General features: G+C 49.2%; 11 protein-coding genes across 11 annotated transcripts; 6 read left to right on the forward strand and 5 right to left on the reverse strand.

Annotated features, from left to right (window-relative positions):
• Positions 1–901: 901 nt before the first annotated feature.
• J056_001463 (uncharacterized protein) lies at positions 902–1941 on the forward strand (the record flags this gene model as incomplete). The annotated part of the gene is made up of 4 exons (XM_009271091.1): positions 902–1006; positions 1056–1362; positions 1405–1837; positions 1887–1941. 4 exons carry the CDS (start codon positions 902–904, stop codon positions 1939–1941), a joined length of 900 nt encoding a protein of 299 aa, XP_009269366.1.
• Positions 1942–2035: 94 nt separating this feature from the next.
• On the forward strand, positions 2036–4234 carry J056_001464 (Long-chain-fatty-acid--CoA ligase 1; the record flags this gene model as incomplete). Its single annotated transcript, XM_009271092.1, has 4 exons — positions 2036–2094; positions 2145–2643; positions 2696–3727; positions 3776–4234. The coding sequence occupies 4 exons, from the start codon at positions 2036–2038 to the stop codon at positions 4232–4234; spliced, it is 2049 nt and encodes a 682-aa protein (XP_009269367.1).
• A 177-nt stretch (positions 4235–4411) lies between these two features.
• On the reverse strand, positions 4412–5426 carry J056_001465 (Guanine nucleotide exchange factor MSS4-like protein; the record flags this gene model as incomplete). The annotated part of the gene is made up of 2 exons (XM_009271093.1): positions 4412–5304; positions 5351–5426. The coding sequence occupies 2 exons, from the start codon at positions 5424–5426 to the stop codon at positions 4412–4414; spliced, it is 969 nt and encodes a 322-aa protein (XP_009269368.1).
• A 54-nt stretch (positions 5427–5480) lies between these two features.
• Positions 5481–10390, forward strand: J056_001466 (Rho1 guanine nucleotide exchange factor 1; the record flags this gene model as incomplete). Its single annotated transcript, XM_009271094.1, has 7 exons — positions 5481–6871; positions 6917–6977; positions 7032–7097; positions 7145–8524; positions 8568–8694; positions 8752–8819; positions 8870–10390. The coding sequence occupies 7 exons, from the start codon at positions 5481–5483 to the stop codon at positions 10388–10390; spliced, it is 4614 nt and encodes a 1537-aa protein (XP_009269369.1).
• A 401-nt stretch (positions 10391–10791) lies between these two features.
• J056_001467 (putative UDP-glucose 4-epimerase) lies at positions 10792–11934 on the forward strand (the record flags this gene model as incomplete). Its single annotated transcript, XM_009271095.1, has 2 exons — positions 10792–10828; positions 10880–11934. 2 exons carry the CDS (start codon positions 10792–10794, stop codon positions 11932–11934), a joined length of 1092 nt encoding a protein of 363 aa, XP_009269370.1.
• A 105-nt stretch (positions 11935–12039) lies between these two features.
• J056_001468 (uncharacterized protein) lies at positions 12040–12995 on the forward strand (the record flags this gene model as incomplete). The annotated part of the gene is made up of 2 exons (XM_009271096.1): positions 12040–12917; positions 12974–12995. 2 exons carry the CDS (start codon positions 12040–12042, stop codon positions 12993–12995), a joined length of 900 nt encoding a protein of 299 aa, XP_009269371.1.
• Positions 12996–13072: 77 nt separating this feature from the next.
• Positions 13073–14808, reverse strand: J056_001469 (uncharacterized protein; the record flags this gene model as incomplete). Its single annotated transcript, XM_009271097.1, has 2 exons — positions 13073–14209; positions 14239–14808. 2 exons carry the CDS (start codon positions 14806–14808, stop codon positions 13073–13075), a joined length of 1707 nt encoding a protein of 568 aa, XP_009269372.1.
• A 109-nt stretch (positions 14809–14917) lies between these two features.
• Positions 14918–16496, forward strand: J056_001470 (uncharacterized protein; the record flags this gene model as incomplete). Its single annotated transcript, XM_009271098.1, has 2 exons — positions 14918–15321; positions 15365–16496. 2 exons carry the CDS (start codon positions 14918–14920, stop codon positions 16494–16496), a joined length of 1536 nt encoding a protein of 511 aa, XP_009269373.1.
• A 135-nt stretch (positions 16497–16631) lies between these two features.
• Positions 16632–17840, reverse strand: J056_001471 (uncharacterized protein; the record flags this gene model as incomplete). The annotated part of the gene is made up of 2 exons (XM_009271099.1): positions 16632–17191; positions 17249–17840. 2 exons carry the CDS (start codon positions 17838–17840, stop codon positions 16632–16634), a joined length of 1152 nt encoding a protein of 383 aa, XP_009269374.1.
• Positions 17841–18141: 301 nt separating this feature from the next.
• J056_001472 (uncharacterized protein) lies at positions 18142–21377 on the reverse strand (the record flags this gene model as incomplete). Its single annotated transcript, XM_009271100.1, has 5 exons — positions 18142–19901; positions 19955–20062; positions 20110–20281; positions 20381–20974; positions 21030–21377. The coding sequence occupies 5 exons, from the start codon at positions 21375–21377 to the stop codon at positions 18142–18144; spliced, it is 2982 nt and encodes a 993-aa protein (XP_009269375.1).
• An 86-nt stretch (positions 21378–21463) lies between these two features.
• J056_001473 (uncharacterized protein) lies at positions 21464–22058 on the reverse strand (the record flags this gene model as incomplete). Its single annotated transcript, XM_009271101.1, has 2 exons — positions 21464–21857; positions 21904–22058. The coding sequence occupies 2 exons, from the start codon at positions 22056–22058 to the stop codon at positions 21464–21466; spliced, it is 549 nt and encodes a 182-aa protein (XP_009269376.1).
• Between the last annotated feature and the right edge of the window lie 1992 nt (positions 22059–24050).

The following is a 24050-nucleotide window of genomic DNA, read 5'->3' on the forward strand; positions in this document are numbered from 1 at the left end:
ATCAATATTGATCGAATTCAGTAACAAAAACATCTGAATCTGCACGCTGAGTGACGAAAATCTTCTTTTGTTTACATTAAATTACCCCATAGTCACGCGAAACATTCGAAGCTTCCAAGTCTTTTTTTTTTTGCGCAGTTATTTGATTGGATAAAGGTATTGGACAGACGTATGCGTATTCTGTGGGCATCTACTGGCAATGAAACACATGTACAGCCTTATCGACCTCTATTATGACATGATATACGTTCGTTAACTTTAATTTACAACAAAATACATATATGATGCTTGTTGCTTGAGCATATCTCTGTCCTAGTTTACTGTCTTTGAAAATCCATTCCTTGGTTTAACTCAATAAGTAATCTTCAAGCAGCTATGTGCTGCTGGCTGCTTGCGTTGCTTATCCTTGAGGAACATATCTCCGAATTTCTTAGCGCTCTCAATCATCATCCCAATGCCCTGTTTCACTGATGGTGCCAATCGTTTTTGTCCGTCCTGCAAAAAATGAAAGGGTGCTGAATGTTATTATTTGCACCATCATAATCTCGGCCATGCTTTCTCATCCGTGAAAATTCCCCTCAATACGCATCCCAAACTCCATATGTCGCACTTTGTCGAGTATCCAGTCATTCCAACTGAGTCTATTACTTCAGGCTGCGCTGTCATACGCGTTACGCTCGAATGATAATCATTCACCACTCTCAGGCATCTAGTATAAAATCCCCTTCATGTGGCACCGGTATTGGTACCATACGCAGCAGAATCTATTCACCTGTCGAACCTGCCATACACAACACATTCCAATTGCCCTCGAAATCGACGAACAAATTACTGCTTTGAGATATCTGTGTCACACACTGCTATCGTCGAGGTAATCACAACTTCTTTATCCGTAACAGCCATGCTATCCTACGCGTGTTTATCTCTCGCGCTTCTTTTAAGTGCAAACGTAAAAGCACATGGAGACGTTGACCCAGATACTCCTGATAACTACATTTCCCAGCATGTGAGTTTGGTGTTGGTGTCAGTGCGCATCATCAACTCACTCACCTTAGATGGCGTCAGAGCACCATATAAATGGTTTTGATTTGGTTTCTTTTTTTAAGCTCCACGATTTAGACAGAGATAACCTCCTCACTGCTCCTGAAATTGAAGCCATTTACGGTTTACATCATTATGAGTCCACTGGTAACTCAGTCTCTGATAAAGAGCACGATATCAAAGTCAATCAGGTCGTCAATCGTGTTCTTGAGTCGCTTGATGATAATAATGACGGTGTAATTACCCTCCGTGAGTTTAAAAACGGCGGTGATAACGGTTTGCCTTCATTCCCCGAGCTGGGTGGCTTAGGACATCATTATGGTGGGTTTTAGTGCTACCATTCCCCTCTCTAATCCTATCCAGATGAGGAAAGCGAATACTTTATCCACCACGAGGAAAAGTATCACGCAACTCCTGAAACTCAGACAGATGAATCTTACAACCACCCAGAGGACCTTAAGCACTTTGCTCACCACGATCAAATCGACAAAGACGAGGATAGCAGGGATGCTCAGTTCCTCAAGTCAGAATCACTCGACCATGACGCACACGACGATGGAATTCAGCACATCAAAGACGATAGCGGCAATGAGCCTCAGTTGCTTAAAAACGATATACCCCAAGATGTCCAGAATCATGATAAACCGTTTGAACCCCTCGGCACGGTCACCGGTGCCGATAATCTAAACAAGATGCACCAACTAGTCAAACAGGCCAAAAATTCCGGTCAATCGAGATGGGGAGATGGTTCCAACGGATATGCCCAGCCAAAAACACACGCAGACAAGGCTTCTCGGTGAGTGACCTCATTAATTTATTCATTTGATTGCTCATCGGCATATTAGGAAAAATTTGCCTTATAAATATAGATTATCGAGGCCATACAACCGCGAGCTGTGAGCAGATGTAGCGTGGGATACGAGGAACATTGTAATTGAAAAATTTTGATTTATGTAGTTGATTTGTCTGACTTCGCGCTTGCGTCACATCACCCATGCCACAGCAAGGAAGTTATCCAGTAGGACCAGAAACAAAGCCAGAAGGCGAAGGAAGGTGCGTGTGGGGTGCTCTGTGTCTGTGTACCTGCTAACACTACTCCACAGACCAAGAAGATACTTTGGCAACAAGCCAGATGAGCCATTGCCAACGTGCCCAGCGGAAGGCGTACACACACTTTATGACATTATCCAGTACTGCGGCCGTGTTCATGGCGAGAGAAACGCCATCGCTTACCGTGACCTCATCAAGGAGCATGTCGAGGAGAAGGAGGTCCAAGGCCCAGATGGGAAAAAACACCCAAAGAAATGGACTTACTTTGAACTGAGCGAGTTCAAGTGGCTCACCTGGCCTCAGATTCTCAAAAAGGTTGAAAATATTGGCTCTGGTTTGGCTAATTTGGGTTTGAGTAAGGAGACGATTTTCAACATCTACGGACAAACAGCAGCCAACTGGCAAATCATGGCGCACTCGTGCGTTAGGCAGAATGTCCCTTTCTGTACCGCATACGATTCACTTGGCCCTTCTGGATTACAGCACTCGTTGTCTGAGCCAGATGTTGTCGGTATGTTCACCAACGCTGATCTTCTCCCAGTGGTTTCTAGTGTGAGTTTACAGCTTATCATTTGCGCAACTCCCACTCAATCACCGCTCACAGGTCATCAGTGAGACACCGTCTGTCAATATCGTAATTTATGACGGCGTAGCGGACGAGGAGCAGATCAAGAAGCTGCAGTCTATCGAACGCACTGGCGGCGAAAAGCTCAAGGTTATCCACATGGACGAGGTTGAGAAAATCGGCTCAGAGAAGCCAGTCGACCCAAAACCGCCACACAAGGATGACACTGTCACCATCATGTACACTTCAGGCTCCACTGGTGCACCTAAAGGCGTTGTTCTCACCCACGAGAACCTCGTCTCGGCCGTCGCTGCCGTCATCAAGATGTTAGGGCACCACTTAACAAAGGACGATACCTTCCTCGCATACCTGCCATTAGCTCACATTTTGGAATTTATCGTAGAACTGCTGATCATGTTCGTCGGTATGCCTATTGGATATGGTCGCGTCAAGACCCTCACCGACCAGTCTATGCGCAACTCCAAAGGCGACATCCAGGCATTTAAGCCATCTATCATGATCGGTGTTCCAGCTGTGTGGGAATCTATCCGCAAGGGTATCCTCGCAAAGGTTGGGCAGCAAGGTGCGCTCAAGAAGAATATCTTCAGCGGTGCTATGGCATTGAAGAAGACATTCGGTGGTAAGATCCCTCTCGTAAGCTCTCTCACTGATGCGGTTGTTTTCAAGGCGATCAAGCAGCAGACAGGGGGGAGATTGCGTCTTACTCTTTCTGGTGGCGCTGCTCTCAGCAAAGACACGCAAGAGTTCTTGTCTACGGCGCTAGTTACTGTGTTGCAGGGCTATGGTATGACTGAGAGTTGCGGTATGTGTGCTATCTTGCCACCTGAATTCATGCAGTACAATGTTGTCGGTGTGCCTGTCCCCGCTGTCGAAATTAAGCTCGTTGATTGCCCAGAAGCCAACTACAAGTCTTCGAACAACCCGTCACAAGGCGAAATCTTTATCAGGGGTCCTTCCATCACTAAAGGCTACTTCAAGAGACCTGATGTAGACAAGGAGGTGTTTGTTGGAGATGGCTGGTTCAGAACTGGTGATGTTGGACAGTGGAATGTGAGTGTTGGTAATTATAGTGACTCACCTCTTTAACTCGGTTTACAGGCTGATGGTACACTTTCAATCATCGACAGAATCAAAAACCTCGTCAAGTTGCAGGGCGGTGAATATATTGCACTTGAGAGACTCGAATCGCAGTACAAGTCGTGTCCATTAGTTGGGAACATCTGTGTGATTGCAAACAACAATGCTAAGCAGCCAGCGGCGGTTATTGTGCCGAATGAAGCGCACTTCAAGGCCTTTTTGAGTGAGAAGGGGATCGGAAATGCTAGTGACATTGGGTCATCGTTGCAGGACATGCAAGTCGTCAAGGCATTCACCGCGGAGGTTAATCAAGGCGGCAAAAAGGCTGGGTTTAAGGGCATGGAGTTGCTCGAGACTGTCATTCTCACCCTCGACGAATGGACTCCTCAGTCTGGCCTCGTTACTGCTGCTCAGAAGATTCAACGTAAGGCCATCGAGAAGCAATACGCGGAGCCTATTAGCAAGTTTTACAATCACTAATGAAATTTCTTTCATGTCTATATGAAACTGGAGGAAACTTGAGACACATAACACATAGCACATAGCACATCTTAATCAACTCAACGATCTTAAACCAACTAAATGAAAATATCTCATCTCATTCTACATATCACATATCACATATCACAAACAAATCTTGTCTTGATACATGTCTCTTTATTCGTACAAAACTCTCTTCATGTCTATCCAGCAGCCTGAATTGTCGACCCAGCCGAGACTGCCGATTTCGCATTCACCGCAGGCGAGAAATTTGGAAACGTTGGCGGGAGTTCCCGGAGCAATTTTGGAGAAGGTGATGTTTTCGAAAGACATTGGACTAGGCAGTCTCCAAGCTTTGGTCATATGTGGTGGGGGTAGAGAGGGGTGAGAGAACTCCTTGTTTGGGAGGAGTATGCTGAGTGGGTGGACAGTATCGAGATCTTTCAGTTCAGCTTCGCGTGCGAGAAAGACGAGTGACCTGCATCCGTCGCGAGGACAGCGGGCGTTACGTGAATTTTTCAACTCACTGACGAACGCGTCGTAGCTGCTGTGATCAGTGAATGGGGTGAGAGTAAGAGGGGACGGCTTTGGTTGTGGTTTGTTGAGAGCAGCGAGTATATCCGCCTGTGAGAGTGTAGGTCGTCTCTGCGGGATGATGTCATAGACGAGCTCAAACAAATCACTCTGGCGTTTATCGCCATCTTCTGCCTCCTTGGTAAGCTTGAATTTGAAATGCTCGAAGAATGGTACGCGCTGTTTGCGTGCGTGGACTACAGCCCTGTTGTAGCTCGATTCATCGAGTCTGCGCATGTATTCCGCGAAAAGCTTCTCGGGGATGTGGCTGTCACGGTGCTGTGGATGCACAGATAGCGAGTGTATACAGACTGTGTGGCCAGATGGGTCGTGTGCGGTGGACAGTGCATCGTCATTTGAAAGCGTGCCTGAAACGTATCCAAGTAGACCTTTGGTGCGTGGCTGCGAGAAAATCCCCAGAAACAAATCACAGGCGTATCTATGTCGATATTCTAGTTGATCGTGGGTTGTAACCAAGTCTCCATCGTCTGCGCTGGCTGTGAGATTCTGGGTGAGAAACGCGGAGGGACGAGAGATACTCACAAGCAGCTTCAATTTCATAGGCAGCAGCTACCTCCTCCTTCTCAAGCCTATCGATTATATAATTATCATCAAACATTCGAGTCTTGTTGGCTGTTTGAGTTGTACGACCATCACCCATCTACACGCAGATATGGCTGGTCCACCACTGCCACCAAAACCACGCCAATATTCTAGCACCATCGACGATAAGTTCGCCGATGTATACAACAGCCTCAACAAACTCACCCACAATCGCAATTACTCGCAGTCGACCAGAGATAGTATTTATAATCTCTACGGCGATAGCTTCGGGGGATATGGCAGCTACGATAACCTTGATAACCGCGATATGCACGATAAATACTCTGATACTGAATACAGTCCCGTAAATCCAAATCTGTCTTCCATGCACCAGCAACATCTCGTCGTTGGTTCTCATCCTGCCGCTGTTGATCCAGCAAACAGAAGAGCCGCCGTATTGCCCCCTCCAAGGGACTCCAGGCAGCGTAATCTATCACCCGTTTCCGCTCAAAGGGCGGTCCCATCGCGTCAGACGCTTTCGAATACGCAGCCCACCGACCCGAGCACCGATCACTCCACTCTCTACTCTCCGTCTTCGTTTCTCACCTCAGAGCAGCCGTATCAGGGGAATCCTCTGCCATCCCCCCTCACTGGTCCCTCGGCACAAGACAACGTATCTACATACTCCCCTCAGAAAAGCCCTAAGTTGAGGCCTTCGAGTGTGCGAGAAAGGGCTAGCTACACTCCACTCCCCCACGAGGTGCTTGCTAGAGAGGATCCCTATGCACATCTACAGCAGCCTTACAATAGCCCTCTGGCTCACATTTCAACGGACTCTTTCAGCTCGCCTGGAACTTCCATTCAACAGGCCCCGTCTCTCTATCCTCCAACTTCCACTCCATCTACCCCCCAATCAAGACCTCAGCCATTTAGTTACCCCTCCGTTCAGGCTCAGTCGTCTATGCATAATGCTCAATTGCAGTCGTACGTCCAATCAAAAGCAATTGCATCTCCGAAAAAGAACACACCTATCAATAAAGGGTTGAATAGACGCACGATGGACACTTCTTTCCCTGACGACGAGTATGCTGAAGCTTACTACGATGAATTGCAAGACGATGAGTTGCAAACGGGCTTAAGGGGTTTCAACATATATTCCATCGTTAAGCCACATCTCCTCAAAGATCTCGCTGTTCAGTTCAAGGATAATGTTGTCAGAGGTACACACGTCAAAGGATCTGTGCCTTTTGATATGTCTTTCACTGGGAAAGATGTTGTCAACACCATCCGCGATCTATTTCCAACCGTCGTGAAAAATTCTTCTGTTTCTAGATCCCTAGCAGTGCAAGTCGCGAGAACTTTTCAGTCCCAGCTCTATTTTTTTGAAGTTGAGTTTAATATGATTCTCGTGTCTGACGATGTACAAGAGATATTCATCTTTCCGGATGAAGTGGGTTTACAGGGCGCTGGAAGTGACGAGATCCCAACTGGTGTGTTTATTGCGTTGACTCCTTGTTACAGGTGAGTGGCTCGCTTTTCACTACATTTAACATCTTACATGTTCAGTTTGATGTGTCCTGGTGACGAAACATGCTATTCGTACAGCTGTCCTTACAGAGCAAAGAAGGTGGGTGCGAAGATGAATGTGTTAGGTATCGAACATCATTCTAACACGCACTAGGCACTCCATCTCGTTTCAGCCACACAAATTCCAAATATAGAAGAAATCATCGACGAGGAGTTTAAGGTGGGTATATATAATCTCGCGTATCGCTCTTTTCTGAGTCTATGTAGGACTGGACTGAGCGGGTCGAGCCAGAGATACTCGTCACGCTCGACGACCAGGAACGCGAACGCCAATCAGTCATTCAACAGGCTTTGGAATCGGAAGTACAATATTTAGAGGCGCTGGATACGATAGAGTCGCTCTACATTGAGCCACTTCGCATGGTGAAACCTTCAATCATTCCACTTGAACGATTAGAATCCTTCATTGAAGCTACTTTCGCCGGTTTATTAGCATTGAGGGAGTATAATCGTCGTTTAGTGGAACAATTCAAGATACGACAAAGAGAGCAGTCAGGATTACTCGAAGCCGCCGGTGATATCTTCCTCAGCTCATTCATCGAATGGCAAGACTGCTATCCAGATTATGTTGGCAGTTTGCCAACGATAGAGAGTATGATTCGGGAAGAACAAGAACTGAATGGGAAGTTTAGGGACTTTTTGATGGAGTGCGAACGCAAACCTGAGTCTCAAGGGATGGACCTCATAACACACTTGCAGAGACCGGCTCACAGACTGAGCAGATATGCAGTATACCTTAATGCCATACTTAAAGAAACACCTGAAGGACATACTGACTGTGGATATCTTGTCGAGGGAATGAAAGCAGTGAAAAGATTGACAGATATCGGTACTCTAGTCTTATGGCAACATTCTGATCCAAACCATAGTAATATACAAGGATGGACCGATTTAGTAGAGCCTGAGGTCATAATGTCGCTAGACAAGAAAGAGATAGAGAGACAAAACAACATATTTGAGCTAATTCGAACAGAGATGGGCTACGTTAAAGATCTTGAGAGGTTCACAAAGGTGTTCATTAGACCTTTACGTGATGCGAAAGATTCAATTATACCAAACTATAGGATAGATCACTTTATTTATGAGGTCTTTGGAAACCATGTCGATTTGTTCGAACTACACAACTCATTTATAAAACAACTACACAAAAGACAGAGGGAACAGCATCCCATTATAGATTCGATTACTGATTGCGTCCTCTCAATTGCGCTCAATTGGGGTGAAGCATACGAAACTTATTTGCCGCATTACCCCTATGCCAAGAATGCTTACGATGAAGAAATAATGACTAACGAGAAATTTGTTGAGTTTGTCTCAGCTTGTCGAAGGTTACCTGAGTGTAGAAGACAGGATTTGTCTGCGTTTCTCTTTCTCCCGCCTCAGCGTCTGCCAAGATATCCACTCTTGCTTGGTGATATAGTCAAGCATACAAAACCAGACCATCCTGATAAGCTGAATATTGAAGACGTGATCGAGCTCATCAAGTCTAAGATCAAAGAGATCAACGCTAATGTTGGTGTTGCGACGGAGAAGGTTAAGCTTAGGAACTACTCCAAGATTATTATCCACCGCGATGGCTCTGTGAATGTGGGTGCCGGACCTTGTTTCTGATTTGACTGACTATGAAAAGGGACTCGACTTGGCAAATGACGCACGTACACTTGTATACGAAGATACTGTGATAAGACACTCGGAAGGTACAACTTCAATGACGACGAGTAATTCTGATATAAAGATGATGTTGTTCGACCATTACCGTGAGTGAAAAGAAGCCTTTTGCAAGCGTACTTAGCTCACCTGTCACCAACTTACAGTTGTACTTTGCAAGGAGAAGAGGGTTGACAAAGTGGCTGGCAGGAGAGTGTTTTACATTTGGAAGAGAGTAAGTGTTGGTTTAGTTGTGTGAAGTCGCAGAAATAACAAATACACCAGCCAATCCCACTTGATCTTCTCACTTTGAACGACTTCAATGGCCCTCCACTCAAGCAAACGAGTCGTATTCGCGGTGCGTTAGGACGTGGAGTCAATGACGAAGAGAGCGGATTGATATACCCGTTCTCATTCATTGCATTGTGCAGACCAAGGTTAGAGTACACGCTGTTCACAGACGATCCTGCAAAACGGTTCAAGTGGCAAGAAAAGCTAGAGGAAGCGCTATTCCTGCATTCGCAGGTGCAGGAGGAGACGAACAAGGTTTTTGAAGCGGTGCCATTGAGTATAGATACATTCCCAGCTACGAGGCTCGCAGGGGCATTCGAAGACAATCCACTTACTGGTAGAGTTACTTGTTCAGTGCCCTTCAAGACAAATGACGGTCGGAGACTGGTAGCGATTGGATGCGCAGAAGGTCTTTGGATAGGATTGCGCGGGGAGCCAACGTCATTGCGAAGAGTATTGCATTTGAAGAACGTAACGCAGTGTGCAGTGTTGGAGGAATTCGGAATGTTTATCGTTCTTGCTGATAAAATCCTCGTGGCATATTCCGTAGAAGCACTAGTGCCATCAGCTAGCACAATCAATAGTGGTGGATCTAGTCTGTCACGCACACCACAAAAATTGTCAGGTACAAAAGATGTAATTTTCTTCACAGTGGGAAAGTTACATGAAAGAACGCTAGTTATATTCATGAAACGGAAAGGAATGGATTCGGTGTTTAGAGCAATGGAGCCGGTATCGGAGAAGACACTAGCTGAGCGTGCACCAGTGAATGCGTTCAATAGATTATTAACTGGTGGAAAATCAGGATGGTTCGAGAATTATCAAGTCTTCTTCATACCCTCTGAAGCGACGGATCTGCTCTTTTTGAGAGCTAAGCTTGCAATAATATGTAAGCGAGGGTTTGAGATAATGGATCTGGAGACGTTAAAGGGAGGATCAATACCAGATTTCGCCAGTGGTAAGAATCAGCGTGATCCGCAGATATCAGCATTGGGGAAGAAATGTGATGATGCTACAGCGCTAGCGATATTTAAGTCAGGTGATCAAGAATTTTTGCTTATTTACCAGCAATTTGGTTTCTTCGTGGATCGACATGGAGATCCGCACCGACTGGAGCATTTCACTGAGTGGGAGGGCAAGCCAGAGTCGGTTAGTTGTCACCCACCTTACGTACTGCTATTCGATTCAGAATTTGTGGAGATACGCGAGATGGAGACGCTGAATCTGGTGCAGGTGATAAAGGGGAATGAGATACACAGGACATGGGGGGGAGTAGGACTATCGCCTCATTCAATATCGCCGAATGGGTGGGTAAACAATCCAGAGCATCTGGGGGAAAGCAGGTGCCATCTGGTAATGAGAGTGGATAATGATAATCAGATGTCAAGGGGTCAGAGAGGTACATCTTCGCAGAGGGTTTTTGAGCTTGCACCCATTTGGCACTACAATCAGATTGATACTAGCCTGATGTATCAGAGTGCCACGCCATACCGGAGCTATGTGAGTAGGGCGTAGGTGGGCTTGCAGGAATGTATTTATATAGATGTATGTCGTATGATGAGAAAACGCGTGAAAATTATGTGAAAAGGTGTGAAAATTTGCAACAGTCTGTATTGACAACGGTACAATGAGAAGGTGATATAATTATCGCTATCAATATGGGGACAGGGTGGAGGAGTGTTATATAAGCAGAGTTTGCAATTTGCGAAACCCACACAAGTGACGTGGCATACAGGGTGTGAACGAGGGAAGCGTGTACAATCATGATATGCGTGCTCACTCAATGATAACTCGAGAGTTTATCAATATAAAGCTGCGTATACGGATATACGCAGTGCAACTGCGCACCGCAGAAACGGAGCCGGGAGCCGGACCGAGGTGGTTAAACTGCAACGACCACGTGCAAAATAAGGAGAATGACAAGATTGAATGTACTTGTAACTGGTGGCAGTGGTGGGTGTGGCAGGAGTAAGCTAGCGATATAATCTCACACCGGACCGGCAGGATATATTGGCTCGCACGTAGTGCTCCAGCTGCTTCTCTCGCAGCGCTACAACGTCGCAGTGATTGACAACTCAGCCAACTCGCACCCAGAGTCGATCAAGCGGGTTGAGGAGATCGCGCATGCCGAGACGGGCGAGCGTCACAGCGTGCGTCTGTTCCAGGGCGATCTGAAGCAACGCGGGGATGTGGAGAAGGTGTTTAACTATTTCGACGAGCAAGAAGAGAAAAGAGGCGTCTACGGTGTAATCCACATCGCAGCTCTCAAAGCCGTCGGTGAGAGTGGGGAAAAGCCACTGGAGTACTACATGAATAACATCAGCGCATCGCTACAGCTGCTTGATGTGATGCGCGCACACAACTGCTTCCGCTTTGTCTACTCCTCCTCAGCTACCGTCTACGGCGAACCTCCAGCGGTGCCTATCCCAGAGACATCCCCACTGCAGTCTGAGTCGCCATACAGTCGCACAAAGGTGTTTTTCGAACAGATGCTCCGCGATGTAGCCAACGCGCAGCCGGATAAATGGCGTATTCTCTCCCTTCGCTACTTCAACCCAGCAGGCGCTCACCCCTCTGGTCGTATCGGTGAGGATCCCCTAGGAAAACCTAACAATCTTCTCCCGCTGCTCGCTCAAATTAGCGTTGGTAGAAGCTACGGTCAGCTCAAGGTGTTCGGTAACGATTACCCAACGTATGACGGGACATGTGTGCGCGATTACATCCACGTCATGGACCTCGCGGCGGGTCATATGAACGCACTCGATGCTCTCGATAAAGATGCGGTTTTCCACGACGTAGCTCCAGGGAAGGCGAAAGCGTACAATCTGGGCACAGGCAAGGGACAGAGTGTTTTGACAATGATCGAAAGTATGCGCAAGGCTAGTGGGTTTGAATATCAGTATGAGATAGTCGACAGGAGGCCTGGCGATGTGCCTAATCTCACGGCTGATCCCGCTCTGGCTATCAAGGAACTCGGATTCAAGACGGTGAGAGGTTTGGAGGAAATGTGTGCAGATACGGTGAGATGGCAAAAGGGCAATCCAAATGGATACAGGTGAATAATAATAAATTTAAATTGATTTGCTTTTGTTTTATAACTGCGTCTGCGTCTGTGCGATGGTCGCTGACAGCGCTGTCATCGACGGTGACTATCGGACGCATGAATGAGACGCGAAATAGGGAACAAAGGGATTAAAAGGGTTAATAGAGTAAGAGAAAGGTGGGATATGTGGTACAAAGGAGAAGACGGCAGCAGTGTAGTTGTCAGTCCTGGCGAAGAGACGGGATACACGGCGCAAGCTGCGGTGACGCCGACGGATGGGCGCACGGTGATGAATGGATTGCCCACGAGTTTGGAGTATGGGGCGGAGGGGGCTGTGGGTGGTGGCAGCAACGGCGACAGCAGCAGCAATAGCAGCAGCAATAGCAGCAGCAATAGCAACAGCAACACCTCAAGCAACACTCACTCTCTAGGTCCACACTCACCCTCCGCTTCCTCCTCTTCTGCTCTCACCGCTGGCCCTATTGTCGGGATAGTCGTTGGTGTCGTTGCATTCACACTGATCGTCTTACTCGTACTGGGAAAGTGGCGGCGTCGGGCGAGTCGTCGGCGTGTAGATGCATATGCGCGGGCAGCGGGTATAGCGCGCACCCAGCCGCATTGGCGGGGCGTGAGTAAGAGTGGGAAGGGCACTAGTGAACTGCCCACAACAGCCGTCGTCCGAGGTGAAGCGGAAGCGGAAGCAGTGAAAAGCCAGCATTCGCGCAGCTACTCGGAAGCAGCAGGCGAGTCGAGTCTGCAGCACACGCAGCACACGCGGCGTACTAGCACCTCCTCCTCTCTCATACCAAGCGAGACGGAGAAAAACTCGGTAGCTGCGGCGTCCTGGTTCAGAGGGAGTGGGGGTACAACTACCAATACTGCAAACACCCACACTAGCAACGCTAGCATGTCCGACGCCGTTCATGTCACTCGCTCTGATAGTGACACGAGCAGATTTAGACGTGCGCGTAATAGCTTTGGCTCCCCGCTCGATATGCTGTGGGTGGACAGTGTTTTTTTTTGGCGTGTGGACTGATTATTAATCTTCTCGGCAGTGTCAGGGGATTTGGCAGGTAAATAGATAACTCTAGATTGAGTAGAAAGAAAAAGCAAAGCTATAATATAAGTTACACTATATATACCCCTTAAACATATCACAGATCGAGGTCGTCGTCTGGATCATCGTCATCCCAGTCGTCGGCACTGTCGGGGTCGTAGCTGATGACGGGTGCGGGTGGGTGAGTGTTACTTGTCTGTACATGTGCATCCTCCTGCTGAGCCTGCAGGTAAGGCGGAAGGACAGATTCGCGTGCCTGTTTCTGCGCATCAGTGAGAGCGAGGTTGAAGGAGGCGTGAGTGGGTGGAGGTGGTTGAGACGATTGCGTGGATTGCGTGGATTGCATGCCATCTGCACTCCCCTGCTTATCCTTCACCTGCACCTGCTCGAGGTCATGTTCGGTGACATCTTTAATATGCAAACCGTGTGCACCCTGCACAGCGACTACATCCAGCGAACGACGCACGAGTGGTTGTTTCGGGCGGGGAGAGCGCACGACGCCTTCGACGACAAAGCAAGACTGGTGGTGCTGGGAAGGGTGAATGGGCGCCAAGAGGAGCTGTTCATGCAGGACGCTGTAGAAGGACGGGTGGGTGGGTGCGAGACCGTAAGCTGTGCGTGTGGTGTGGTAGTGCGGGAGTGGGTGGAGAGTGAGCGTGGATATTGTGGGTGTGGTGGATGCGTTGGTGAGTGTGTGGAGGAGGTGAGTGTGAGTGTGTGGAATGGCCGCGATGACGCGCTTAACGGGTGTGCGTCGTATCACCTCCCTCAGTCGAGTTGCTGGGAGAAGAGCCATGTTGTCGATTATGAGCGGTGTGTGTGGGAGTGTGGGTGTGCCAAGGCCAGCAGAAATATAGCGCATGTCTATATAACCCACGTAGTCACTGTCCCCTAACACTCCCTTATAAAACTCCGGGGACTGCTCGTAGCAGAGGATAGTAAATGGGGTGGATTGGTGGAGGTATTGCAGGGCTATGTAGCGTAAGAGAAGAAACGGGGATTGTTGGTGTGAGTGTGAGATTAGGAGGAGTGGTGTGTTGTGTGGATTGCTGGGTGAGAGGATATCGTCTAGCATCTTGTTGGTGGTTAGGGTGGAGCAGAGAAGAATCTTTTGTTGAGTGGTATAGAGGTGGTGGTGGGTGTTCTGGTATAGTGCAGCTTGTGTGATTTGTGTGGGCTGTGTTGTTTGAGTGGTTTGCTTGATTTGAAGATTTTGATCAAAATTTTCAGAAGTCTGAAGAGGGAGATTGTGAGCAAGTAAACCCATCTTAGGAGGTAGTAGAGGATGGATAGATTGACAACCGACCTAATAGAGCTGAAGAGGTTGGTGAACAAGGTGTCGATGATACCATTTAGGCTACCATCAATGAGGTCATCGAGGGCAGCAACCAAGGTGTTGATAGCCTGATCAGTGGTGTGGTTGAGGTGTATGTATATTGCGTTGAATAGGTCGTTGAACTGGGTGTACTGGTGGTGGTTGAGGGCTTCCTGGGTGTTGATAGCCACGTTCAGTCTGTCTAAGAGGATATCCATGTGTTGGACGATGATAGACTGCCTATTAGCCAGTCCACTGGGTTTGACGAGTTGACAAAGGCTGAAAGAGTCTCTGAGGTAGCCAGTGTAGCTGTTCCAGAGCTGCGGGGATCGAGACAGCGCGTGCGTGCAATCAGAGGGAGTATAAGCACCCTCACACTCCATCGGAATAACCAGCTTTGTCGATAGTAAGTCACATTTGGTGAGTTCGATCGAGGCCACCATTCGATCCTCGACAGTAACACAGCCTATACTCCTATAGACCCCTTCATAACACTCGCCGTACTCAATAATATCCATTTTTAATTTTAATTTTCTGTACCTAGACAAGGTTTAATTGTAATCGAGTAACCTTATTTGAGAACCTTGGTTATCTGATAAAATTGGATTTATTGGGAACCCGTTGTAAATGAATCTCACCTACGATCTGTCCATGCGCCAACAACCCAAGCATTCCAGGATGTGCGGCGTTGGTAGCAAGGCGGATAGAAGACCAATTGATCCACCGCCGATTGTCCAGTTGAAGGTCTTCTCGCATCACAATTCACTCAAAATGCGCCAAGATTTGTCATTCAACCACCTCCAATCACCGTACTTCTTCGTCTACTGCAGCCTAGCCAGTGAACACAGCGACCACGAGCTACACCTGCTCTCTGAAACCAAAACGAGGTACACGACGGGCAATGTCACCTCATCTGTCTACTGCCTACGTGATCTCGACCTCTCCGAAGTTCTTGTCGCTGTTTTCCCGGATGTCAGCGTCAGAGTTGAAGGCAGATTCAGGTTAAAGTTTAGTTTGTTTGAAATTTCCAAGTGGGTTGGTGTGCTCTTACATCCCCCTCCTAACACCCATTAGCTCTAAAACATTCCACCGTAAATCCCTCTTCTCGAACCCTTTCACCGTCTTCTCTGCTAAGCGTTTCCCCGGCATGGACCAGTCGACCGAGTTGTCCCAGTGCCTAGCAAACCAAGGCCTCAAGATTCGCATACGCAGGGATAACCGCCGTGACAGACGCAAGTCCAGTAAGCGTTACTACGAGGATGATGATGATGTTGGTGGCAGCAACAACAGTGGACACAGTGCGCCCACAACAAATTCCCCTCCCCACTCTCCCGCTCTCAACCCAAACATCCTCTCTTACCCCTCCCAATCCTTCAAGAGACCCCTCGCACCACTGCCCTCTAGACTCGCCAATATACCCCCCAACACGGCACCTTTCAACGACCTCAGTGGTGGCAGTGTAGACAGCGGTAGTGGCAGTGTGCAGACTGCGCAGACTGCGCAGACTACCCAAACCAATCAAGCTACTCTCCCACACACTCACAACCAGCTCACTCTCCCCACTCTCCCCACATTCCCCAGTCTCGCTAACCTCCCCACTCCCACTCTCCCCCTCGAGAGGAGTGCGAGCAGTGGGCAATTAGGGCCCATGCTGGGGAGGGGTGTACAGGGTGCACCAGTTACTCCAGCTACATCAGCTAATCCTATTACAGCTCCCACTCCCCAGCGTATCCACTCCACTCCCACCATGTACAGACCACATGCCGCGATAACACATGCACACCCACCGCCCCGACCGCCTTTGGGACACACACACACACAACCCACATCCAGTGTGCACCAGCGGAGCAATTTAATTGGCAGTAGCAGTAGCAATAGCAATAGCAATAACAGCAATAGCAATACCGACACCAACACCAACAGCATATCCACGTCCACTTACCCTTCACACTCCTCTCAGACAGGCATACCACCTCCCCCTCCCAAATTACAAACCCCGCCCAGCTTAGCTGCCCTACCCTCCTTACCCTCCTTACCCAACCTGCCACGGATACAACTCCCTCCTATACGCGATCTCATCAAGCCACTCCAGGCAACGCAGACCCAGCCAGCACAGCCAGCACAGCCACATCCTCAATCTCATACTTACCCCCAGCACACTCCCCCCTTCAATCCGAGCAATTTCAAACCACCCAACCAGAGGTGATGTAGTTTAGAAAAGCCATTTATAATGATATAAAGATATACATATACTTTGACACACAAAGCACACCCACCAGATAAAAAAAGAGAATGCATTAAAGTGTTTAATCTTGTCAAAGCACCACCTCATAACACAATCCTACTTCCTACCTCTAACTCTAACTCTCTGTCTAACGACATACTTATTACCGTGAGTGTCTTTCGGTCTGCGCGTGCGCTTGCCCTTGCTGAGAAGGCCCCAAGGGGATCTAGGATCTTTATCGCCCTTACTCTTACCACGGCCACCACCGAGGGGGTGATCGACAGTATTCATCGCGACACCTCTAACAGATGGTCTGCGACCTAACCACCTGCTGCGCCCAGCTTTACCGAGCGACTTGAGGTGGTGGTGTTCGTTAGACACGACGCCAACAGTAGCGCAGCACTCCATCAACACTAGGCGTACTTCACCACTCTGGAGGCGAATCTGAGCGTATCGCGAACGCGGACCGCTGTGCAGAGCTATTACTTGTCCATATGACCCAGCGCTACGACAGAGGAGACCATTTCCACCCACTTTCAACCCAATGCAGTGCACAAGCGTGCCGACGGGCATCAGACGCAAGGGGAGCACGTTGCCGGGACGTACTGTTATCATGCGCAACAGACCCAGGTCGAGGCTGCTCACTTTGGTGGGTGTGGGTGTGCTTGTGCTCTTGTCTGTGAGGTGCGTTAGTTGTGTCTTTAACTCGATAATCAAAAAAATCCTCCACTCACCACTATCTCCGCCTCTGCTCAGCACATCGCCCGAGAAATCACCTTGGGATGCCGCAGCAGTGAGTTTGGCAATACCGGCATCCGAGAGTGTGCGGAAGCTCTGCACCGTGTCACCCGCCTTGAGGCCTTTAGGTGCGATGATGTAGCTCCAAGGGGAACTGTGAGGGTGTGCTTCAGACGCCCCACTCTCTCCCCGCAACAAAGCAATATGGGCACTACGGTTGGGATCGTATTCCAAACGCACTACTCGCCTCACACCACCTTCTATACGGGCAAAGTCGAGTGTGCGCACACGGCGTTTGTGTCCACCGCCTATATGTCTACTCACTACCCTCCCACTGCTGTTGCGTCCACCCGTCTTCCTCTTGGAAATAGTAAGTGGCTTGAATGGCCCAGAGTTGGATATGTCCGTGAGTGGTATGCGTACATGGCGCAATGACGGCGTCAGTGGTTTAAACGTCTTGAATTGGTTGCTTATACGAACTAATGGGGCTGTTTTACGGGTGTGTGCCGGTGCGTTTGCTTTTGCGTTTGTCCTGCTCGTGCTTGTCGCCTCCCCGCCCATTCTTAACACCCCGGCTGTCGCGTGCATCGTGCGCATCTGCATTACTGCTCGCCCACTTATTAACCCGCTTCTCGTTGACCTCAGCATCTTTTTTATTTATTTAACTTCTTCTCTCACTGACTGACACTCGACACTCAAAGAAGCTGCGAAGACATCAACTCGATTGATAAAAATTGTTTTATACAGCGATATGCGATATGCGATGAGTTAATGGAGAAATAGTTAAATGCTTAAATGCTAAATGCTTAAATGCCTTAATGTGTTTGTAGAAATCAGTAATCAGTAATCAGTAATCAGCTCGTGTCTTTCACACTCTCTACACATCCCCTCACACTCTCCTACCATCCCCAATCGTCCCAATCGACTGCGCCCTGCCCGCTCTTGTCCATCTAGCCTTGGATCGCTTGAGCGGCGGTGAGCGACTACCTGAGTGAGATTCTGTATTTCTTCTAGTTGCTGTGATTCCCGCGATCCCCGCAATTTCCCTATTCTCTAAATTCTCATTCCCCGTTTTCTCCTCTAGCACGTGTGCCTTCCAATTCCCATTCACCGCGTGTCCCGGTGCACGCTCCATCCCACCGCCGACGATAACATTCGGCTTCCTTTCTGACGTGGTTGAGATTGCTGCTGAGACTGCGACTGCAGACGGTGATGGGGTCACTGACACCCCACTCAGCCCGCCAAGATCATCCATCGATAACTGTCTAAGCGACTTTATCATCTGCGATTGCGAGCGTGTCAGTCCCTTAATGTGTGGTTTGTTAGCGGGAGTCGATATGTGAGTGTGCGTGTTGCCCGCGTAGTTGGCGTAGTTCCCCGCAAAGTATCCATGCGTTGTATCAAACATGTTTAGTCCCGTATATGGCAGTGCGCGGCTTTGTGTTTGTCCTTGTGACTGAAAATATGGGTACGCCTGCGAAGGTCCACCCGGCTGCCCCATAGGCGTCATCGGCAATGGGAGGTAAGTGTCTGGTGAGACAGGCGACAAGGTCGGCATGCTTGAAGCGGGCGACAGCGAGGGTGATTTGTTGTAGCTCCCAAGTATGTCTTGGAGTTGTTGCTTGTCCACCTGCTTGTGAAATTGAGATTGAGACTTGGGTGTCTTGGGTGTTGAGAGTGTCTTGTTATTGTCGTCATGCTTGTTATCCACCTCCATACCCCCACTGAAGTTGCCGTCAACGTTGAAACGTGGATTAATGTACCAAAGGTCATCACTGCTGCTATATCCATAGCCATAGCCAGCACCATCCTTACTACTACCGTTGCTGTTGCTGCTGCTGCTGCTCATGCTGAGCGAAGCGTTGAGTGTGTGTTGCGGGTAAAACTTCAATTTGAGTGAGCGCACAACGAGCGCCACCATAGCCGTTGCCAGCTCCTTAGTGACTGAGTGATGAATAGTAATCTTAACGTGCTTCACCGCGCACGCCGCATCGCGCGTTTGTGTATTAAAATGATCGCGCACATATCTGTTTGGCTCCCGCCTGCGATAGTCAAACAGGGCATTCTGGTCGACGCCCAACTCGAAAGTAATTTTACCACCCGATAAACACCGCTCAAGTTGAACAGCGTAGTTGGGATGGTTCACATCGAGCTGATCGGGGTTGTTCGATCCTCCTCCTGCTCCTCCTCCCCCGCTGCTCTCGTCGATCGGTAGCATACCTAGGTAGGTGACGCATTCTAGTGGCATGCATAACTCGTAATTGCCGTCATCGAGCAAAATGCAGATAGAGCCGCCGTCGCGCGTCCTGAATCTGAACTTGAGGCTGCCGCGCTCTCGTGAGCCTTGCCAGAAGACTGGGAGATGATGGGGAGATGGTTGAGAAGTGGCGTAGAATGCGATGAATTGCGCGTGCAAATCGTACACAACTTTACCATGACGCGGTCTACGCTGTGGTTGTGGCTGTGAGTGAGGGTATTGCTGGTTCGAATGCTGGCTCTGGCTCTCCTCCTGCGACGCCTGCGACGCATCCCCGAGATTAGTCGTATCCAAACTAAGACTGTAGTTGAACATGGACGTTGGCTGCAGAGATTGTTTTGCGCACTGCGGATGCAAAGATACCCCGCCGAATCCCATCAGCCCAGCCCCAGCTCAGCACGTGTAAGTATGTGTCGGAACCATAAAATTTATTATTTGTACACACGCTTGCACAGCTTCTGCCAGACATACAAGAGTGCTTTCGTTGGCCCAGCTGTGAGAACTCCCTTGAGCGACTGTGTGACCGCGGGTTTTCTGACGATCTCCGCCACCGCTGGGATTATTTGTGAGATAAGCGAGCGATAAACAAACAAAACCCACCCATCTCTAATCGCCGTTCGAACTGTTCGTCTGTTACAACGCGAGTCCAGTACACGCCGTCATCGTGTTTGACGTCCTTGTAGAGCACGTCGTAGTGACTGCGCAGCTTCCTACGCAGATGCAGCGGCAGTTTCGCCACCAGCCCCGCTCTAGCCTGTGTGTTCATTGGTTGCTGCCCGGCATCAGTCAGCTGGTGTTTGTTTTATTCGAGGGTGACGATCGACCATTGCTGACGTCACATCGCCCATTTCAAGCCCAAGCTGCAACTCACCCGTATAGCCCGCTGGCCCTGTGGTACACGCCGCCATCCTGGCACAAAGCGTACGCCGCGCAGATGCATAGCTAGAGGCTCATACAGCGAGTGGAACTGCTCCATCTGTGCAGCGACGATATTGGCGACCTTGGCTGGGTTCTCCCCAACCTGCATGCGCGGGTCGCCCGAGTAGGATAGTGCCGTTATCTTCTCGTATAGCTCCTGTTGGCTGAACTGGTGCGGGAGGAGTAGCAGCGCTGTGCGGAGAGCGGATGTGAGATTCACCTGCTGAGCCAGTCTCACGCGCGCGTCGTCCTTGATTATTCGCACTGGCTTGTGCATTCGCCCTGACACATACAGCGTCTCCCAGTCGAGCAGATCGCGGCACAGATCGTCGACTGACACCACCCCATACTTTAACGGTATTCCATCTACCTCTACCATACTCACATACCACACGCGCGCGCCGAATGCTCGCTGCACGTAGTTTATCGCCTTGCTACCGAGTATCTTGGCTAGGAAGGGGTAGTGTGTAGGGTTCTGCTGTATATTGATTGAGTGCCAGTGGTAGGGATGCGTGGTCGCTACTATGAAATCGACTAGTGGCTTATCCTGCAAGCAGACTGGGTGAGCTATGCGTACAACTCGGTTGATTTTCATTACCCACTTTATCGGTGTATCCGGGTTGTTGGAATACCCCAGACCCATACGCAAACCCATAGCGGATCGGCGCGTTGAATGAGTTGATAACCTTCTCTAGCATCCGCCTCTTTTCGTCGGAAACAGCGACGTACTGGTTGCCGAAGCCTACAGGCATACTCTTGCTCCTCTCGTTATCCTCGCCGCGAACAGATTTAGGCTGTAACGGCGCATCGAGGTAGTAAGGATATCCATCTTCACCTTGGTCTTGTGGCCGGCTAGGTTTGTCTGTGTAGTTGCGTACGCGGGGAATAGACCGCAGATTGAGCTGCACATAACTAGCCCTGGAACACGCCCGGAATTGCTGCAGAATCATTTGCTAGAGTGATGGTGAAAGTCGAGATAGAAGACATAGAAATATGCTGCAAAAAAGGATATTTGTGGATAAAATACAAAAAATGTCTATAGTAAATCAAGCCAGGCACTCTTTTCATTCTTACGTGCCTTAGCTTTCCGTTTCTTTTTGTTGTGGACCTGAGGAGGAACGCGCTGCTTAGAATCATCTTGTTCTCGTAAAAAAGATTGTAGTTCGCCGCCATTATAAGTCTGTCCTTGAGTAAACCTGCTGTACAACTTGCGCTTGGCTAACGACTGTTTGGCCTGACCAAAGGCTACTTGAGAGGCGGGGATGGATGGGGCAGAGGAGGGAGTACGAGTAGAGAGAATACCAGTGGAAGTACGTGATATGTTGAGTGACTGAGGTGTGTCTGCGTCCTTGTCCTTGTCCTTGTCGCTGTCGCTGTCATCAGAATCATCAACCTTAATCTGAATAGCTTTGGCTGCAGCATCGAAAAGGCTGAGTGGATGTGAGGATACGAGTGATATAATATTACATAACCCACCTAGAATGGAATAAATGGCCATCGTCTCTATCCCTGCCAATCCCATTGAGATCGCGTTTCCTTGGTGCAGGGATCGGTCTGCTGATAGAATTATGCTTCAAGCCTTTACCCACTTGCCAGCCCTGGGCTTGTAGGTAGACAGAAGGATCAAGCATTCGTCGTTGGTGATGGTACAAGACAAGAAGAAATTCACTTTGATTTGTTGGTAACGAGGAGTGATTGCCGGCTGAATCTGATCAGTAATAGCAGCCAACCAAAGAACAGCAACAACCCACGTTAGATTATCAATATAATTCTGCAGTACCACGTTATCATCCTTGAGCTTATCGATTACAGCATCGCTGTTCCTTGTCTTCTCTATAAGGTCTATAAGGGTGATCAGAACAATAATCCAGGCCCGTAAACCAACCCACCACTGAGATTCTCCTTAGATTGCGTTATTTCCCTGATTTGGATACTGTGTTAGCTGGCTGTGTCTATACTGGCTGTACAATCCCACCTAATCAACGACTCCTTCTGCAGCGTCTCTTGAAGGAGATTATCAGAGTTTATCTCCGATGTTTTGTTATTCCACACGTCGTACTCCTCGCTGTACATGTTCAACCCATACCATCATGATCTCCGCTGCAAAGCAGAAAAAGAGAGCCAAAGCGAATCACGCGAGGAAGATTGACACACAACTCCCTTCTGCGATTAATGTTGAGGATCACGTCAAGGTGCGTCTCCCGTCTTGAGATAAGCTCAACTCAACAGTCCCCACACAGGCCAGGCAATTCGAGATAAAAGCCCTCTTCAAAGCCATGGATAGCGCCAAATCTGCTTCCTCTACTAGAGCCTTCCAATCCCTTCCACGTCATCTCAGACGCAGGGCTGCCTCTCACAACCCCATGCGCGTCCCTCTCCGTCTCCGCGAGAAAGCGCTCGCTGAGCTATCAGCACCAGGTGATGTCTCCAAATTGCGCAGGAAGAGGAGGAAGCTGTTGCGCACCCGTATGAAGAAGCAGCAGAGTTCTGCATCCCGCACAGCTACCCTGCGTAAACGTCAAACAAACAAATCTTGGCTAGAAACTCACATTTGGCACGCAAAGAGGATGAAAATGGCCAATCTCTGGGGATACAGAGTGGCTAGACATCCCACCGAAAAGTCGTTCAGGCCGTCCATGAGAGCGGCGAGACAGGGTTGTATTGTCCACGACGCCTCCTACACCTCTCTCATTCAGCTCAGTGCAAATCAGGATGACATTCTCCGCGTACTCACCGCTGTCCTCGATAGAGCTGGTGAATCTCCGTCTTCTAGGAGGTATATCTTTGGTACACGTGAAATGCGCAGCTACATCTACCAACTCAATGCATACCCATCCGCTATCATAGCCCCTATCTCCCTCATCTGGCATCCTGCCGATGGCGTGCGCGATAAGAGGAGCGTCTGGCTGCGTTGCCATCCGTCTGCATCTGCCAAAGTGCTTGAGACACTTCAAATTGCTGCTAGGGGTGGTGCAGGTGATGCAGAGATGTGCGGCGATGCTGAAGGCGCTACATCACCTTACCCCTCTGCTGTTACCATTCTCAACCTCACAGGCCACGTCAATACTTTTGACCTGTACGGCCCCCATTCCAGCCAAGTGCTCGCAGGTGCGTTCAAACTGGCCAAGGAGAATGGCAGGGCGGAGAGGATAGCATGGCAAAAATTGGCCAAGGCAGCCACGCCGGCACATTTGCCCACGGGCTTCGTAGCTGGATTCACCGTAGATGATCCGCGTCTGAGGTGTGTACAGAGAGTGTGGCATGTATAGCAACCCTATTAACAACTCACATTTATCAGCTTCCCACCACGCAACACCAAACCGCAGAAGGACAAACCAATTGGCGTCCCGCTAACGCTGAGCACCACACTGGCCTCGTCGGGCATATATGACGCCGAAGAACGGCGAAGAGTGTTCAAACCGCGTTACAAAAAATCTCAGCTGGACAGTCGGCGCAGTGTGACGGCACCTGGCAAACCACTCGCGATGACAGCCGACGACGACACACTGCCCATACTTATCGTGCAAAAAACCATCGAGGGAGGACTAAAAGATAGCATTTGCGGTTACTCCCTTATCGTCCCGGCGGGATGGGGCATGCAGGTGTGGCCGTCGCTCACGCAC

Source organism: Wallemia ichthyophaga (assembly GCF_000400465.1).
Source record: "Wallemia ichthyophaga EXF-994 unplaced genomic scaffold scaffold15, whole genome shotgun sequence".
Lineage (NCBI taxonomy): Eukaryota > Fungi > Basidiomycota > Wallemiomycetes > Wallemiales > Wallemiaceae > Wallemia > Wallemia ichthyophaga.